The 19,375-nt window shown below is 41.7% G+C and overlaps 1 protein-coding gene across 1 annotated transcript in view; it reads right to left on the minus strand.

Moving 5' to 3' along the window:
• The window catches only part of LOC126195005 (5-oxoprolinase), a 182,864-nt gene that overhangs the window by 41,057 nt on the left and 122,432 nt on the right, over positions 1 to 19,375 (minus strand). The window contains exons 17-18 of the mRNA XM_049933427.1: positions 18,122 to 18,346; positions 11,322 to 11,565 (exon numbers count right to left, since the gene is read on the minus strand). Coding sequence (XP_049789384.1) covers positions 11,322 to 11,565; positions 18,122 to 18,346 — 469 coding nt within the window. The remainder of the gene's footprint in view (positions 1 to 11,321; positions 11,566 to 18,121; positions 18,347 to 19,375) is intronic.

Raw genomic sequence — 19,375 nt, forward strand, 5'->3', positions numbered from 1 at the left:
CCAAATTTTAAAACATTATGTCATTTTCAAAATAACAGTCTATTTTCATGCCCCTCTTTATAAGACCAACAACTACCATGAAAGGGTTAGTTCTCAATAAGTCTGCAGTGAGTTTGTAATGGAGTAACACCTATGTTTGCCTATATGAAAAATATACCACTGTCAGTTCAGTTCATCAAACCAAAAAAGTGTACTGCCTTCGCAATGTGTTACATATCCTGTCACTTATTATTCTACAATTCAGTGAATAATTATCAATAATTAATTTGTCTGTGAAATGGTAATGACTCTGATACAATGCATGAAGCTTTAATAATCAACTTGGACAATGAGGTTAGGCCACGAACAACAGTGCACATTTTGTTCATTAGCTCAAAAGGACAGTGTACCGAGTGATCTAATAAGTGACTATTTTGACTGCTAATTTGCAACATGAAGACATTTGTGATTAATTAAATTGATGTTAGCTTACTGCACTCTTACTGTATTGTAAGACAAATGTACTATAATATGTAACTACATCTTTCTCTGTACTATATTGAATTATTTAAGAGACCAGAACTGGCCATTAACAGTAGTTCAGAGCACATAAAGGTGTTGTTAAAATGTCTTAACTTCAACTTTGGGTGAGGACTACATTACTGACAATAGCCTGTGTGCAGGTTGGTTGGTTGTTTAAAACAGAGGTGGGGGGAGGGGGAGGAAGGGACCAAACTACAAGGTCATCTGTCCCTTGTTCCTAACAAAACAATGCCACAAGTGCGAAAATAAAACAGACGAGACATATAACAAAACAGAAAAAAAGAAAAAGCCACAAGAACAAAGGAAAGGCAACTGTGGCACGCGTGGCTCGTGTTCGTGCCATATCTCATTTGACATCCTGTTTTTACTGTACTACCACCACCTCATTTTGTTAATTTCAATTACTGGTGTCACTGAGTTGCCACCTAGCCTGCACGTAAGCGGCAACAGCAGCGCTTATCGATATAAACCCTGGCGTATTATCTTTGCTGACTGCTATTATTTCCCGGTTGTCGTGTGTTTGGAGTTAGTTCGGATCTGCCAGTAAGTTGGGAGGCACTAGCAGTGCAGTTCCGACCTGGCAGTGTTTGACTTAGGATGCGGCAGAAGTTCAGTCGGGGCGCAGCTGCAGCGAGGTCCGGACAGCCAAGACTCACCCCACAGTTGCCGATACATATCACTTGAGTGTAGACTACCTCGGTTGGTCGTCGGTCGGTCGTCTTTTCGGACAACACGTATGTTGGCTGGCGATCGCTTATGGGTTGCCTGCGTAAACTGACTCATGATTCGTCCTTGTTATTTCCCAGTCACTGCCATTAGTATCATCTAGTCCTTCGTGCAAGTGTTCGTGAAACTGTGTGCAGCTTGTGATGTCAACTGCTCAGTTATTTTAGTGCTGTTTCCATGCTGATGTGTGGGAGTTGGTCGGTTGGTGTGGAGCAGCGAGGAAACCTCTGTGGGGAGTAGTTTGGCTGGGCCCGCTGGTGGTCTCTACGCAGTGTCAGAGTGTGTGGGGCTGTTCCCATTGCTACGAGGTCCGTGGCTGACCAACCCTCGACACAAAAGTTGAGTTTGCATTTAATTTACCAGCAAGTCAAGACCATTCACATTGTGCTGCTAGGTTCTCATTGTTGGCTGTTGGGACATTCCCGTGAGCAACAACGTGTGTGATTGAGTTGGCAAAGGTTTAGCCACCGTCCGGTGGAGTCTAACTGTATTTGGTTATTTGCAATTGAAGTGCGCCAATGGAATTTTCTGCCGTGTGGCCGCTAACTTCCGGTTACCCGCCTGGCCGCTGACGTAAATTCAGGCAGTGTCCTTTCCTCACTGGGTTGTCACTATCCAGCACGGTGTGTAGTTTGACGGCTTAATGTATGCTTGGTTGTGGGTGTCCATGCCTTTTACGTTTTGAACTGAACTCCCGGTTGTGTGCTGGTCGAGTGGAGCACAAGCTACCTTGTCAGTGGGTCCGCTGACTGTCTGTTGGTTGGGTTGTCATCAGATCGAGAATGGTTGGGCCGACTGCCTGTCTCACCTAAGTGAACGTTAGTATTTCAAGTGCTGGCTGACCCCCGAAACTTATGAGCACTGTTAGCTGCACTTCCTTTTCTTATTTTCTGTTGTGTGTATTTGTATGGCTCATAGCCAATGGTTTTGAATTAAAGTTGAATCATTTTTAGTGGTGTTTTAAGTCATGGGCCTTCATCCATTTTAAATTTAAGGTTCCTTGCTTGTTTTTTAAGATAAGGCTTTTTTGTTTAAATTTATTTTACCTTGAGTTTTGTGTCATGGGGCCTTCAGCCATTTTTAAATTAAGGATCTTTGTCTTTCGAGCATCAGACTGTTTGGGGCCTTCAGCCTAATTGAAGAGACGGCCTTCAGCCTAATTGAAGAGACGGCTTTTTGCCTTGCGGTTTCTTTTTACCTTGAGTCTTAAGTCATGGGCCTTCAGCTATCTTTAAATTAAGGTTGTTGCTTTTCAAGCCGTAGATTTTGGGCCTTCAGCCAAATTACGGAACTCACTTAACGTGAGATCTTCTGCCTTCTAAATATTCTCTTTGACGTCTGAATTTTGAGTTAATGGCTTCTAGCCCCCGTTTTTTTTTTTTTTTTTTTTTTTTTTTTTTTTTTTTTTTTTTTTTTTTTTTTTTTTAAATTAAAGTGGTTGTGCCCTTAATGCATAAGGCAGTGTGGCGTATTCAGCCGATAACTAAGTTCAAGAATTTGTCCTGTAATGTTTGGTCAAATAAATAAAGTTGTGTGTTCAAGTGTAACTGACAGCCGCTCATTTTGGCCCCTTTCCACAATTCCAACTACCTGTCCTGTCCTGTGGGTTTAGCAGGGTGTATCAGCAACAAACATTAAAAGGAACAAAAGAGGACAAGAAAACAACAGAGAGATGCTAGAAACAGACGAGAGTAAAACAAGAAAGCAGATTACAGTGGCTGGCCGACCACAAGAATAAAAAGGAAAGGCCAGCCACTCTGCAACACATTAAAAACTCCACCCCAACACACTAGGGTGGAGGACATGCACTAAAACTCAGGTCAAATGATAAAACCCACCCTCCCAAATAAAACGTAAAACTAAATCAGCCAATGAGGTGTTGTCAGATAAAATGAGCGGCAACAAGTCCGGTAACCCAAGATTTCGTCGTTGGGCAGTCTAAGTGTGACAGTGCACCAGAATATGGGCCACTGTCAACAGGGCGCCGCACCGACACTGAGGCGGATCTTCATGGCACAAGATGTAACTGTGGGTCGCCAAGCACGGCCAATGCGGAGCCGGCAGAGGACAACTGATTCCCTGCGAGAAGCCCACATGGAAGACTTCCACACATTCATTGTCTCCTTAATAACATGCAGTTTGTTGTGCGTACTGTTATGCCATTCCGTCTCCCAAAGCCGTAAAACCCTGCAGCATGTGTCAGAATGCAGGTCAGGTTCAGAGATGCCCATCTCCAGAAGTGGTTTCCATGTAGCCTGTTTGGCCAGCCTGTCGGCAAGTTCATTGCCCGGGATGCCGAAGTGTCCTGGGGTCCACACAGATGGAATCGGTCCCGGGGCATAGATGGACTCCTGGACGGACGCCACCAAAGTATGGCGAGGGTAGTATTTGTCGATAGCTTGTAGGCTGCTCAAGGAGTCAGTACACAGAAGAAAAGATTCCTTGGGGCATGAATGGATACACTGAAGTGCATGAGATATGGCCACCAGCTCTGCAGTGAATAAATGCAACCATTGAGCAAGGAAGGCTGTTCAATATGGCCTCTGTGGATCAGCGATCGAGCCATCGCAGAGTCCTTATGGCCACGCAAAAGGTCCCGGTGAATCTTTGGCCTACAGCTACACCATGGAGATGTACGTGAATGGACCTCGAGTAGAGGTGGTGAAGGGAAGGACTCCAGTTCAGACACAAGCGATCGCATGCGAACCACAATCGTTAGCCCTGACCTGGCCTGCCTATTTGGGAGGTGAACCGCCAAGGTTGGGAAATGAAGACTGTAATTAGGATGTCCAGGAGAGCTATGAATGTGTGCAACATAACTGGTGAGCAGTTGTGCATGTCTGATCTTCAATGCAGGGACTACAGCCTCCACCAGTATGCTTGTCACCGGACTCATTCTAAAAGCTCCTGTCGATAGTCTAACTCCACAATGGTGCAATGGGTCGGGCAAATGCAATGCTGAGGGTGCCGCCGAACCATAAATTGCACTCCCATAGTCAAGGCGGGATTGAACGAGGGCTCTGTAGAGCTGCAGCAGCATGGAGCAATCTCCACCCCTGTAGGTGTTGCTCAGTCAGTGGAGGGCATTGAGGTGCTGCCAACACTTCCATTTGAGCTGATACCGGGGCAGTGAAAAGAAGATGGGGAATTGGTCACTACCACACAGGTCGTCATGTACTCTCCAGTGGATGGATTGGAGAAGTCCTGGGCTGCAATTTGATAAATCAATGGCCGAGTAACTACCATGAGCCACAATGAAATGTGTGGCGGCCCCAGTATTTATAAATCAATGGCCGAGTAACTACCATGAGCCACAATTAAATGTGTGGCAGCCCCAGTATTTAAGAGGCAGAGGTCGAACTGAGACAGTAAAGTTTTGACATCTCTGCCTCGGCTAGTAAGCACGGTGTCACCGCACAAGGGATTGTGGGCATTAAAATCTCCCAAAAGTAGGAAAGGTTTAGGGAATTGATCAATCAGTGCTGCTAATACACTCAGGGGTACTGCACCATCTGGAGGAAGATATACATTGCAGACAGTTATTTCCTGTGTTGTCCTTATTCTGACAGCCACAGCTTCAAGAGGGGTTTGAAGGGGCACAATGTTACTACAGACTGAGTTTAGGACATAAACGCGAACTCCACCTGATACTCAATTATAGTCGCTACAGTTCCTGTAATATCCCTTATAGCTGTGGAGTGCAGGGGTCCATATTGCTGGGAACCAGGTTTCCTGGAGGGCAATGCAGATAGCAGGTGTAAAGCTTAACAGTTACCGTAGCTCAACCAGGTGGTGGAAAAAACTGCCGCAATTCCACTGGAGGACAACTTCATCGTGAGACTGGGGAAGCATGGAACATTCAATGAGGCTGTTTATGCCTCAGAGCCACCTGCTGCCACCGAATTATTGCCTGAGCAGTCTATATCCATTGTGTCCGAGGGTCTGGTGAGATCCTCAGCAGACGCCAGAATCTCCACCCCCATCCTCAGCCACAGAGCTTGTAGGTAGCAGTGATATGGGTGCCACCTCAATTTCCTTGGTCTTGGGGGTCTTCTTTTTGGATTTCTCTTGTTGCTCCTTGGGTTTCCCTGTCTGGGAGGACTTCACTGGCTTGGTCTTCAGGACTGAGGATGAGCGTAAAGCCCTACGGCCAGCTGCTTTTGAGCTCTTTAGCCACTGGCAGGTGTCATCTTTCCCACTAGCAGAAACCTGGGAAGGGAGTGACCCAAAGGGACCCCTTCTTAGCGAGAGACCCGAATTAGGTGGTGCAGGAGCAACAGGGAGGGAAATGCCCCCCCACCACCAAGGAGGCAGGTGTAGTCTTCCGGCTTTGAGAGGTGACTAGGGTTGGCGGAGCTGATGGTGCCAGAACTGTTGTAGTGGCAGTGTAAGACGATGTCATACATACAGGATGCAGGCGTTCAAATTTTCTCTCAGCCTCAGTGTAGGTCAGTTGGTCCAGGGTCTTGTACTCCTTGATTTTCCTTTCTTTCTGGAGAATCCTGCAGTCTGGTGAGCAAGATGAATGGTGCTCTCCGCAACAGACACAGATGGAAGGCGGGGCACATGCAGTATTGGGATGTCATGGGCGTCTCCAATCTCGACATGTGATGCAGGAAGTACAGTGGGAAGACATATGGCAGAACTTCCAGCACTTAAAGCATCACATTGGTGGAGGGATATAGAGCTTTACATCACAGCAGTAGACCATCACCTTGACCTTCTCGGGCAATGTACCACCCTCAAATGCCAAGATGAAGGTACCGGTGGCAAACTAATTATACCTCAGACCCCTGTGGGCACGCTGCACAAAATTTACACCTTGCCACTCTAAATTGGTGCACAGCTCATCCTCAGACTGCAAAAGAAGGTTCCTGTGAAATATGATGCCCTGGACCATATTTAAGCTTTTATGGGGTGTGATGGTTACAGAAACATCCCCCAGCTTGTCACAAGCGAGTAACGTCTGTGACTGGGCAGAGGATGCTGTTTTGATCAAGGCTGACCCAGATCTCACTTTGGACAATCCACCCACCTCCCCAAACTTGTCCTCTAAATGCTCAACAAAAAACTGAGGCTTCATCATCATGAAAGATTCCCTATCAGCTCTCTAAAAAAACAAGGTACTGGGGCAAATAAGATCCGCTGCCATCCTTAGCCTGATGTTCCTCCCATGTTGTGGCCAGGGAGGGAAACAATTTGGGGTCCTATTTCTGTGCACTGAATTGAGCTTATAAACGCTTAGAGACTGCTGGTGTTTCACCGCCAGCAAGATATAATGGACTACACTTCATTGTGTGTCAACCACCCTGATGCCACCCTCTCCAACTAGCCACCCAGCCGCAGCAAAGGCCACCTGGCAGGATGGCCATTGCCTTGAGTCACAATGCCCCAGGGGGATGGGCATCTACGCCTTGGCATATGTGGGGAGTTAACAGTGCAGGCATCAGCAGAGCGATCCCTGTGTGGTCAGGGGGCTACAACCAACAGGGTACATGGCAGCCCCACCACAACGGACTGGCTACCATGCTGGATATCAGGTGCAAAGAAGTCCATAGTCCTTGTCGATGCAGAAAGCGACACTGCATAGTGCATGGTGGAAAACGCACCCAGGAAGGTGTCCTCACCCAAGTGATGGAGAATGTACAGGACTGCAATGCCAAGACGAGAAAGTGGGCTAAAGATCTCAATGCACGATGGACATGATGCACCATGTAAGGCGCCCTTCCCCAATTGGCTCGCTCTTCAGGAAAATTTTGAAGAGTGGAGGTCAAACCCTACAGGTGACCATCACAGAAAGGCCAAAATGTGTGAAACTCCTTTTAGTTGCCTCTTACAACACGCAGGAATACCTCGGGCCTATTCTTACCCCCAGACCTGCGGGGGGGGGGGGGGGGGGGGGGGGGTGTGCAGGTAAATCTGCTAGGCTACAAGTGGAGGAACTTTTATTATCACAGGAAGTGGTTAGAATACACAGTCAGATCACAAATTTAGGGGTCCAATAAGACTTTATGTACAGGATATTTTGCTATGGCTGGGGGTTTTTATGTTAGCCCCCTATTACAGGGTGTATACGGCGACAAGGGAAAAAAATTCCCGGATTTTTCCTGGATATCCCGTTTAAAAAATATGCTTTTTCCTGGGTGAAAATACACTTTTTCCGTGCTAAGTGACAGTAGGTTTTCTGCAGATTTTCCCTTGAAACTAAAACTTATCAGTCCTTTGAATGGTTAAAGTTTTATACACTCTCATAGAACTTCCCAGAAAAAAAGAAAAGAAAATACTGGGGAGAGAATTTTGGAAAGACATTTAATGAAAAAAAAAGGAGAGAAGTTTTGGAAAGACCTTTGATTTGCAGCAACATATACACTGCATATCATCATATTATGAAAGTATAAATTTGAATTGCACCAAACACAACGCGTTAGTTTCCAGAGCGTTGAAATTGAGGTTGCGATGTCCTTTTGTAAGCCAATCATATCTCATGCCACATGATCTCGCCAGCCAAAGACAGCAGATATTCAGAGCAAAGGACACATGTTATAGTCAGCCAATAGCAAGATCACTGGTTACGTAGCATGAAAACACAAAGAGGAAAAGTTAACGGTTTACATTAACGTACACAGTATAGCTACAAGAAAAGCTAAGCTTTCACGTGTAATATTGGTCTCTGAGATTAACAAGCTACAACAGAAGCTAAGCTTTCGCATGTAATACTGATCTTTTTTTGCATGTGTTGTACTTTAAGATACATCACACAAATGTGCCAGTAAATTTAAAATTATGACATAAATGTCTGGGCTCGAAATTCTTGCAAATGGCTGGTCCTCAAAGTGTTCAGTTTTAAACACTCTGTGATTTAGAAATTCATCTCACTTTCTGACATGTAACATAATTCATCTTGCGTAAAAAGAAATTTACTTTGATAGTAACGCTTTTCGAACCACCGTTTGCAATACTATCCAGAGACTGTTAGAAATAGGTTCGATTTACCAGTTGCCAGAGAGCGCCAGAGAACAGGCATTATTGTGCATGTGCAGCTGCAGTGGTGTTGGAAGCCCACATGTTCGTATGTGATAAAGCACTAAGAGAGCTTACATTACGCCATAAAAGAAACAGGGCATCAGAGGATACTCCCAAAAGCATCGGAATTTCGTAAACCATACTAAAATGCATAATTCGGCTTGAAGTGCACATTATTTTTTTTCCAGATTCACAATGAAGTAGGTCCCATCTGATATTAAGCTTTTCAGTGTGGTTTTTGGGATGTAAATTTTCTCGAGTACCTGTACTCTACGATATCATTTTTGGTTCTTCATTATGGCATAATGCCATACATGGCAGAGGATGATAAAGTGCACTTGAAATTCTGCAAACAGTAGGAACTAGCCAATACTATGGAATGAAACACTTCGTTTCAAATAAAATGACTGCCCCAGCGGAAAGATTAATAACGCCAAATTTCTTTAGCAAACTTGCAAAAGCAGCTTCACTGTTCTACAAGATGATTAATGCTCGACTGCCAACAATTTGGAAATAAAATAAAATCAGAAAACTGAAACTAATAATATACGAGGGCAGTTCAATAAGTAATGCAACACATTTTTTTCTGAAACAGGGGTTGTTTTATTCAGCACTGAAATACACCAGGTTATTCCCCAATCTTTTACCTACACAACACTATTTTTCAACGTAATCTCCATTCAATGCTACGGCCTTACGCCACCTTGAAATGAGGGCCTGTATGCCTGCACGGTACCATTCCACTGGTCGATGTTGGAGCCAACGTCGTACTGCATCAATAACTTCTTCATCATCCGCGTAGTGCCTCCCATGGATTGCGTTCTTCATTGGGCCAAACATATGGAAATCCGACGGTGCGAGATCGGGGCTGTAGGGTGCATGAGGAAGAACAGTCCACTGAAGTTTTGTGAGCTCCTCTCAGGTGCGAAGACTTGTGTGAGGTCTTGCGTTGTCATGAAGAAGGAGAAGTTCGTTCAGATTTTTGTGCCTACGAACACGCTGAAGTCATTTCTTCAATTTCTGAAGAGTAGCACAATACACTTCAGAGTTGATCGTTTGACCATGGGGAAGGACATCGAACAGAATAACCCCTTCAGCGTCCCAGAAGACTGTAACCATGACTTTACTGGCTGAGGGTATGGCTTTAAACTTTTTCTTGGTAGGGGAGTGGGTGTGGCGCCACGCCATTGATTGCCGTTTTGTTTCAGGTTCGAAGTGATGAACCCATGTTTCATCGGCTGTAACAATCTTTGACAAGAAATTGTCACCCTCAGCCACATGACGAGCAAGCAATTCCGCACAGATGGTTCTCCTTTGCTCTTTATGGTGTTCGGTTAGACAACGAGGGACCCAGCAGGAACAAACCTTTGAATATCCCAACTGGTGAACAATTGTGACAGCACTACCAACAGAGATGTCAAGTTGAGCACCAAGTTGTTTGATGGTGATCCGTCGATCATCTCGAACGAGTGTGTTCGCACGCTCCGCCATTGCAGGAGTCACAGCTGTGCACGGCCGGCCCGCACGCGGGAAGATCAGACAGTCTTGCTTGACCTTGCGGCGATGATGACACACGCTTTGCCCAACGACTCACCGTGCTTTTGTCCACTGCCAGATCACCGTAGACATTCTGCAAGCGCCTATGAATATCTGAGACGTCCTGGTTTTCCGCCAAAAGAAACTCGATCACTGCCCGTTGTTTGCAACGCAAATCCGTTACAGATGCCATTTTAACTGCTCCGTACAGCGCTGCCACCTGTCGGAAGTCAATGAAACTATACGAGACGAAGCGGGAATGTTTGAAAATATTCCACAAGAAATTTCCGGTTTTTTCAACCAAAATTGGCCGAGAAAAAAAATGTGTTGCATTACTTATTGAACTGCCCTCGTATTTTTGCCCTCCGTAATTATATGAATGTATTTTAATTCACTTGATAGCTCCCGCCCACAGAAATCTGTTTTGTTTTCATTTGATGTGGGAGCTGTAAATGAAGAGAAGCAGCGAAATCACTTAACGCAAACACGGGTCAAGTGGAGACTGACCCCCTCCCTACAACAACTCGCACAATTCTGCGCATGCGCGTATCTGGCAGCTAGGGCTCACGAGAAAAATTTTTCTCGTTAGCATCATGCTGCTTGCTGCTACTGCCAATACAGCTAACAGCCACACTTCCAGTAGTGGGAAACGAGAGAAGGTACTGCTCATACGCGAGTCAACAGCACATGTGCATCAGCCCGCTGGAACTGGTCAAACAAACCTAATGTGAACAGTTGTGATGTCATGCTCATAGCAAGCAGTTTATTGTTACGAAGAATTACATAGTCTTCGCCCTGTGGCCTTTGACCTTTTTTTGCTATTTGCAGACGCTTGCGCATGCTTGGTGTTTTGTTGTTGTAAATTGCGCATTTTCTTTGCCACTTATTCCCCCCCCCCCCCCTCATGTTTATATTTTATTGCTGCAGTATCATTCTCCAGCAGCAGGATACAGTAACATTCTTTGCTAGAGAACCAATTCTTACCAGTCAAAATTACAGAAATTTAACTGAAACCTAAAACCATGAAAAATTCACGGAATTCCAAAAAATTACCGGGTTTTTCCCAGTTTTCTCTCGGATGAAAAAATTCCGAGTTTTTCCCAGATTTCCCGGTTGTCCCTGGTCGTATACACCCTGTATTATGAATGGTTCACCTGAGCTAAATTAGCAGAACTGATCCACCTAAAGTTAGAACTTGTAATTTGGAAGCTGGAACTACGTAAATTAAACCCAATTCACATGCATAAACAGCGGCACTGACACACTGTTCAAGATAGAACTGCAGAAGTAACATCGTGTTATGCACATTATGAACCTCCTGAAACTGTTTATTTATTTATTTTTAAGAGTCAACTGGTTTTGATAACAACAAAACTGTAAACTTTTACTATACTGAATAAGAGAATTGAAATAAGGAAGTGCCCACATCCACATATTGTCATAAAAAAATCAGTCATATGGTTCCTACATACAACAATGTATACCTCCATGATATATTGTGTGCTGTAACGTACCAGCCATGCCATAGGGTGCGAACACCCTGCGCTCAGTGAGGACGGAGAGTGTCATTGGCCTCCTGAAGAGCAGCTCCCTCACAACACCATCACCTCCCCTGTGCAGGCCTGCACCTCCGGAACCTTCGCGAAGGCAGAATTTTTGCAGCACCACAGGATAGCGTCGTTCCAAGATTTCGGCATCTGTAATTCGTGTGTTGGTCATGTGCGAGTGTACACCGCCTCGGCCGTCCCAAGTGGGTCCCTGAAATTGAAGGTTATTCTCTGAAATATTCTAGCAATGTCTGTCAATAAAAGTAAACAGCCACGATGCACCATCTGATTGATATGAACAAATTTTGAATATTTTGCATTTGAAAACCAATCACAGAATGAAAAACGTTTCATCCATATATTCTAATACATCTACAAGAAAGGGACTCCCAGTTTTGAAAGCTTGAATTTTACTCATTATTTCCAAATAACTTTAGTTCTCATTGTATGTCTGTTTAGGTTATTCTGCCTGATCAGGAAAGATATTTGTCACCTCCATTGAACCTAACACATTAACAAACAAGTTTTTCTGCCTTTTATTAGCAAAATATCCTAGCTTTTACCGAGTGATCTACCACTAGTTACTCTAGTGTTAAACATTTAATTACTTTTGTACTTTTAGTTTCACACGCATGGGATAATAATCTAGTACAGCTGATATATACCAACAACCTAAGACCATACAGAGCTCCCATTAATTGACTCGTACTTTGTTGTCAGTCTGAATAACAAACAAAACCAATTATGTGAAATAAGAAGATGCATCATCAAGAAATCAGTCCCATCTTCACATCTTCTATGTTTATGAAAAGATCAATGGAAATAACACATATAACACCTTACAGGCTTGAGGCAGTTTCATACAGGGCAGGGAGGCTTACTGATGCGAACAGGATACAGCCTAGAGGAGGTTGAATGGGATGAAGTATATGCAGAAAATGATGCTGATGCTGAATTCAATTTATTCCACTGTAAATTTGTCTCAATATTTGAGAGTTGTTTTCCTGAAACGTTATAAAAAAAAAGCCTTTACAAAGTCAAGTAAGCCAAGAATTACTAAGAGAATTAAGATATCGTGTAAGAGGAAGAGGGAAATATATGTACAGGCCAGAATAAGTCAGGATCCAATGTTACTTGCTTACTACAAAAGATATTCAAATATTTTAAGGAAAGTCATTAAGAAGTCGATAAGCTTATGTGTTCTGACAGAAATTAATAATGCAGATAATAAGATTAAAACTATATGGAATATTGTCAAACGCGAGACAGGGCAGCCTGACAGTGAACAGCATACCATAGCAATAAAGCGAAATGATGATGTTGTGAGTGATAATTCACAAGTTGTAAGTATTTTTAACAATCACTTTCTGAATATAGCAGCAAAAATAGGATTAAAGGGTTCAGTTGAAGAAGCAACAAAATATGTTAAAAATGTCATTCCCCGGGACTTCAGGCCTTTATAAATAGCACCAACATACCCCACTGAAATTAAGATAATTATAAATATACTGTAAAACAAGAGCTCACATGGTGTTTATGGAGTCTCTAACAGAATTTTGAAGTGTTGTTCTAATTTAATAAGTGGAGTCCTTAGTGATACATGTAATGCTTCACTGGCATAGGGAATTTTTGCAGACAGATTGAAATACGTAATTGTCAAACCTCTTCATAAGAAAGGCGACAAGAGTGACTTAAATAATTACAGACCAATCTCATTGCCGACTTCATTTTCTAAAATATTCAGAAAGTTGTGTATTCAAGAGTAGTTTTACATTTAAGTGAAAATAATTTACTCAGCATGTCACAGTTCAGATTCCGGAAGGGTTACTCGACTGAGAATTCTACCAATCAATTAGTACAAGCCCTAAATAACAAATTATTGCCAGTTGGTATTTTTTTGTGATATTTCCAAGGCATTTGACTGTGTGGATCATGTTACACTCTTAGAAAAACTCAGATTTTATGGAATTGAAGGCCATACACACAGCTGGTTCGAATCTTACTTAATGAACAGAAAGCAAGAAGTGCTGAATAACACAAATAATGTTGGGAGGGTGGTAAAGTCTAGTGAATGGGGAGTTATCACAAAGGGAGTCCCACCGGGTTCAATTTTGGGTCCTCTGCTGTTCCTTATTCATGTGAACGACCTCACTTAATATTCAGCAAGCAGAACTAGTACTATTTGCAGATGACACGAGTGTTATAATAAATCACATTCCAGAAAGAGCAGCTGAAGAAATTGTTAAGGATGTCTTTCAAAGAGTTATTAAGTGGTTCCAGGAAATGGACTCTCCCTTAATTTTGAAAAAAAAAACTCACTATATCCAGTTCTGTACATCGAATAGAGTCGTACTGATAATTTATGTAGCATATGAACAGGGTTCAGTTAACAGGGTAGGTTTCTCCAAATTTTTGGGTGTTCACATTGATGACACTTGAACTGGAAGAAGCATATTACTGAGCTTCTCAAACAATTAAGTTCAGCTTCTTTTACTCTTCGTATAATTGCTAGTCTTGGTAATAAACAGATCAGCCTCCTAACGTACTTTGCATATTTCCACTCAATAATGTCTTATGGAATAGTTTTCTGGGGTAACTCACCACGTACAAGGGAACCTCCCCATCGCACCCCCCTCAGATTTAGTTATAAGTTGGCACAGTGGATAGGCCTTGAAAAACTGAACACAGATCAATTGAGAAAACAGGAAGAAGTTGTGTGGAACTATGAAAAAATAAGCAAAATATACAAACTGAGTAGTCCATGCGAACATAAGCAACATCATGGACATTCTGAGACAAGGAGCGCCATGGTCCCGTGGTTAGCGTGAGCAGCTGCGGAACGAGAGATCCCTGGTTCAAGTCTTCCTTCGAGCAAAAAGTTTAATTTTTTATTTTCAGACAATTATCAAAGTTCAGGCACTCACACATAATCAACTTCGCTCTCCAAAATTCCAGGACCATATTTGCTTGGACATATGCAGGATTTGATGGTCTACACATGGAAAAATTTGAAAACGTAAAAAACATATGTTTTGACAGAGCACAGGGAAAAGTGTGCGAGTGTGAGACTTTTGGATTCATTTCTTGTAGTTTATGTGACAAACTCTTATGTTTTCATCACTTTTTTGGGAGTAATTATCACATCCACCAGAAAACCTAAATCGGGCAACGTAGAAGAATCTTTTTACCCATTCGCCAAGTGTACAAGTTAGGTGGGTCGACAACATATTCCTGTCATGTGACGCACATGCCGTCACCAGTGTCGTATAGAATATATCAGACGTGTTTTCCTGTGGAGGAATCGGTTGACCTATGACCTTGCGATCAAAAGTTTTCGGTCCCCATTGGAGAGGCACGTCCTTTCGTCTACTAATCGCACAGTTTTGCGGTGCGACCGCAAACACAGACACTAAACTTATTACAGTGAACAGAGAGGTCAATGAACGAATGGATAGATCGTAACTTTGCTAAAATAAAGAAAAATTTTTCGCTTGAGGGGAGACTTGAACCAAGGACCTCTCGTTCCGCAGCTGCTCACGCTAACCATGGGACCACGGCACTCCTAGTCTCGAAATGTCCATGATGTTGCCTATCTTCGCGTGCACTACTCAGTTTCTATATTTTGCTTATTTTTTTATAGTTCCACACAACTTCTTCCTGTTTTCTCGATTGATCTGTGTTCGGTTTTTCAAGGCCTATCCACTGTGCCAACTTGTAACTAAATCTGAGGGGGCTGCGATGGGGAGGTTCCCTTGTTAGACATAAAGTATTGATTGCACAAAACAGAGCAGTGAGAATAATTAGTGGTGTTCAACCAAGAATGTCATGTAGGCACCTATTAAAGGCGTTAGGTATTTTAACTGCACCATCAGAGTACATATATTCGCTAATGAAATTCGTTATAAATAATCCACTTCAATTCACGAAGAACAGTGATGTTCATATGTACAATACTAGAGGGAAAAATGACCTTTACTATCCATTATTGAAGCTGTCAGTTGCTCAAAAAGGAGTACATTATTCAGCAACAAAAATCTTATCATTTGCCCAACAGGTAGCAGATCAAGTTTTAAATCTAGCTTAAAATCATTTCTTTTGGACAACTCCTCCTATTCCATGGATGTGTTTCTGTTTCAAAACTGGTAATAAAAAATAAATAAAAAAATTGTACCTCTAAATGTAGTTGCATGTGTAGAACTAAAAATTTCAGTAATATAAATATTAGCACTATTCATGTGTGTATATATAATCTTGAAATCTGACTTGTTCCACATCATATTGATAAAATAATTGTGAAAATGATCTACAGAACATAACTAAACTAAACTACACTACACTAAACCTCTTATGCACAAGCAGTCCACAGCTCACTGGAAGAAAAGATTCATACTCCAGCAACTCAGAAGACGACTTTAGCTCCCCCTACAGATGATTTTTTATGAACAAATCCTTATCATACGAGAATGAGGTTAGTGGTGTGACAAAAATGTCCTTAGGCAACTAGAGATTTCACAAAATACAGAACTCCACTTTCTCAGAGTTCTGTGCATTACAGATCACTGGCTAAATATGGACCAAATTGTCTCTTTTTCTACACCAGGGTACGTACTAGAAAATTATTTCTGTAGAAACAGTTATAAAAATTGAGGTACAGTAACTTTCATCTATCTGGATCTAAAAGATAAATCTTATTACTAGGTTTCATCATCTCAGTGCAGAAAGGCACATTGAGCTGGCACTCATTGAAGTCAGTGAGGCAAATACAGTTATAGCACGTATTTATTGCTCCCCAAACAGAGATTTTGAGTCAATCCTAAATAAGCTTGAATATGTACTAAACAGGCTCCATCTAGACAAGAACCAGTACAATAAAAGATCTACTGCTCAACCTCACAGATACTTTCAACTTAAAATTGACTATGACAACACCAACAAGACTCTAAAGAACAACTGCCAATACCCTGAATAAGATATTAGTGAATATAAACTGTACTACAAAATGTGCAAGTACAAGCCTTACAGATCACGAAGGTCAAGTTGTTACCCTACAAAGCTACTTGAAGCCAACGCAAAACTACAAAAGAACTGTAACAGCATGGAAATTCAATACACATAATATAGAAACATTCAATTTCCTATTATCAAAAGAAAAGTGGGGAGAATATCATGTGTCAAAATCTCAAGCGCGAGGGAAAGAGAACTACTCAGTTAAAGGAAAAACAATAATGTATGCCCTACTTCTGAACAGCTACATTCAGAAATACATTCAAATCTACAAAAGACTGATATGCCAAAGAAGAAAAAAACAATGATAAGTTCATAATAGAGTCAGCCAAGCAGTATGGACAGCAATAATGAAGGAAACTAATATAGTGCCCCTAAAATGGAAAATATCATTCTGAACAAGAGTTTAACTGATCCCCAACACATCAAATATCTTTTCAGCTGTTACTATACAGATATCCCAAATAATCTGACAGTCAAAGACAAAACAGATACTAGAATGAAACAGAAAAACAAAGTGCAGTCATGTTCCTCTTCAATCTATGTTTGTGAAGCAACTCCAGATGGAATCATCCACGTTGCATGAACTCTTAAGATAATGTCATCAGAAATTGATGGTATCCAGACTGCATCATAAAGCAATGTATCAAAAACATTTCTGTGTCTCTTACAAACATAGCCAATTCATCTTTTCTGACAGCACATTTCCAGACAGTTTAAAAATTGCTAAAGTGGTCCCTATTCATAAGAAAGGAGACAAATCAAATACAAAAAACTATAGACCAATTGCTTTATTATTCGGCTTTAGCAAAATCATAGAAAAAATAATTTAATAGGTTAGTGGAAGTTTCAGAGAAAAACAAAATGCTCACTGATACTCAACAGGGATTCAGGAAAAATAAATCCACATCTTTTGCCATCTATGATTTTATACAAAATGCCCTGGAAACACTGGACAAAAAACAAAGTGCCACTGGCATTCTTTTAGACTTAAGTAAAGCCTTTGACATACTGGACCACAACACACTGTTGGACAAGCTCCAAGTATATGGCATTACAGGAACTGCAAAATGCAAATAAAACATGAACTAAAGGAAAATACTAAGATATATTTCTAAGATGGGAAAAAAAAGAGGATGACTCTCAGGGATCCATTCTTGGGCCAATCCTCTTGCTTCTGCATACAGGATGTAGAATTGATAGTCAATATTCAGGGATATGACAGGAATGACCATTTGAAACAAAAAAGGCAAGTAAACATGGGGTCTAAAACACATACCTTAAGAGCTATTAGCAATTCTTGATCTTTGATACTGTGAAACAAATCTCTTCTACTGCAAGCTCTTTGCTTTCCATATTTTGGCAAGTGGCAGTATGGACCAAAACAAGAAAAAATGTCCAGTAAACATGTGCTCTAAAATGCATACCTTAAAAGTTATGAGCATTTGTTCATTAGAAGAGTTACGTTTCAAAGTAGTGAAGATGAAAAAGTACTCATAGCTCTTGGGTTACTGTTTTCCTTTTGAGTTTGTTCTGTATCCCACAATCTGGAAACTTTTTTTGTATGAATGAATATTACTCGGTAAAATGTTATTTCAGTGCAGTACTCTCACTGTAAAAATTTAATATATGATGAATGTTTCTAAACAATTGTTCCCCTATGCTATAACCAGAGACAAAAAAATTAACATATAAAAGAAAACAATTAAAGGACAGTGATTTTAGTTGGTCACTAGTGGTGCAGAGAATTAAACTATACTTACAGCCCCAGCACCCCCAGCAACTGTCTCGTAATATCCCCAGCCCTCTTCACCAAATGTAACATTGTTCATGCAGCCTTGAGATGCTGCACACACCTGGAATGCTTTTAGAACAACATCTACAATTCGCTGCGATGTTAACACATTTCCACCAACAACAGCAGCTGTGTCTGAAGGGTCGAGCATGGAGCCAGAAGGTATAACAGTTTTCACTGGATTCAAGCACCCCTATTGAGAACAAATATGTGGATATGAAAATATGTGCATTACTTATTTATTATGCAAAAGAAGAGTAAAATATCAAAAACACATGTGTCATCATAAATAAAGGGTAATTTCAGCCTTAATTTTCTTCCATGTGTTATTAAATGCATTCTAAATAAAATAATGGGTAAGAAAAGAAGTAAATTTTGTGGAATTGTTACATCACTGAATTACTTCTTCAGCCCAATATCAAAGTTTTTCTTAATACAGTTTTTCATATAATAGGTATGGAATCACCCTTTTAAAACAAAAATATGTCGATAAACAGAAATTTAAAGCCAAGCAGTATGGGATGGGAGAGGGGTAAAACCAACATGGCGGCCATTTTGGAAGCCTCCATCGTGGCTGCAACTCTTAATTTTTAAGATCATTAGGGGGTTGTGTGACAAATCAGACAGATACAGAATTACATGAGAAAAACAATGGTGCCTTTCCATTTAACATAGCTTTGTCCATTCTCAAGTTTAGTCACATTTTGTCCAGAACAAGGCAAATGCTGGTGGTAACACACACAGGCTACAGGACACACTCAGCATGTCTTAAGTTGGCTGTCATCCACAACATCCATTCCTCATACATGCACATGCACCAGTATGCAAGCACATGCTTCAACAATCCAGTCCCTAAGGTTTATAAGCTTTCCAAATACTGCACACACAACTGCCATCACATTCTGCCCCCCCCCCCCCTTTCCCCCTCTCTGTGCCGCCCCAGAGTAGAAATATAATTAACTTAAATGCAAGGAATATGACAGCCAATCTACCAGATGTCTACAACCTATCCATCTCTGCAAAACCTGCATATCCAGGAATGCCTGGACAGCTAGCCCATAATCACATGGGCCATCACCATGCTGTAACAAAGTTGAAAATGTCCAGTCTTCAGACAGCAGCGATGGCAGCACATCTTTTCTAACAATTGCAGGGGACTGGTCTGCTGTCAGTGTATGCTGAACAATTAGGGGCCCAACAACACAAGAACAGCATATCGCAC

This window comes from Schistocerca nitens, chromosome 7, assembly GCF_023898315.1.
Source record: "Schistocerca nitens isolate TAMUIC-IGC-003100 chromosome 7, iqSchNite1.1, whole genome shotgun sequence".
In the NCBI taxonomy this organism is placed as follows: Eukaryota; Metazoa; Arthropoda; class Insecta; order Orthoptera; family Acrididae; genus Schistocerca; species Schistocerca nitens.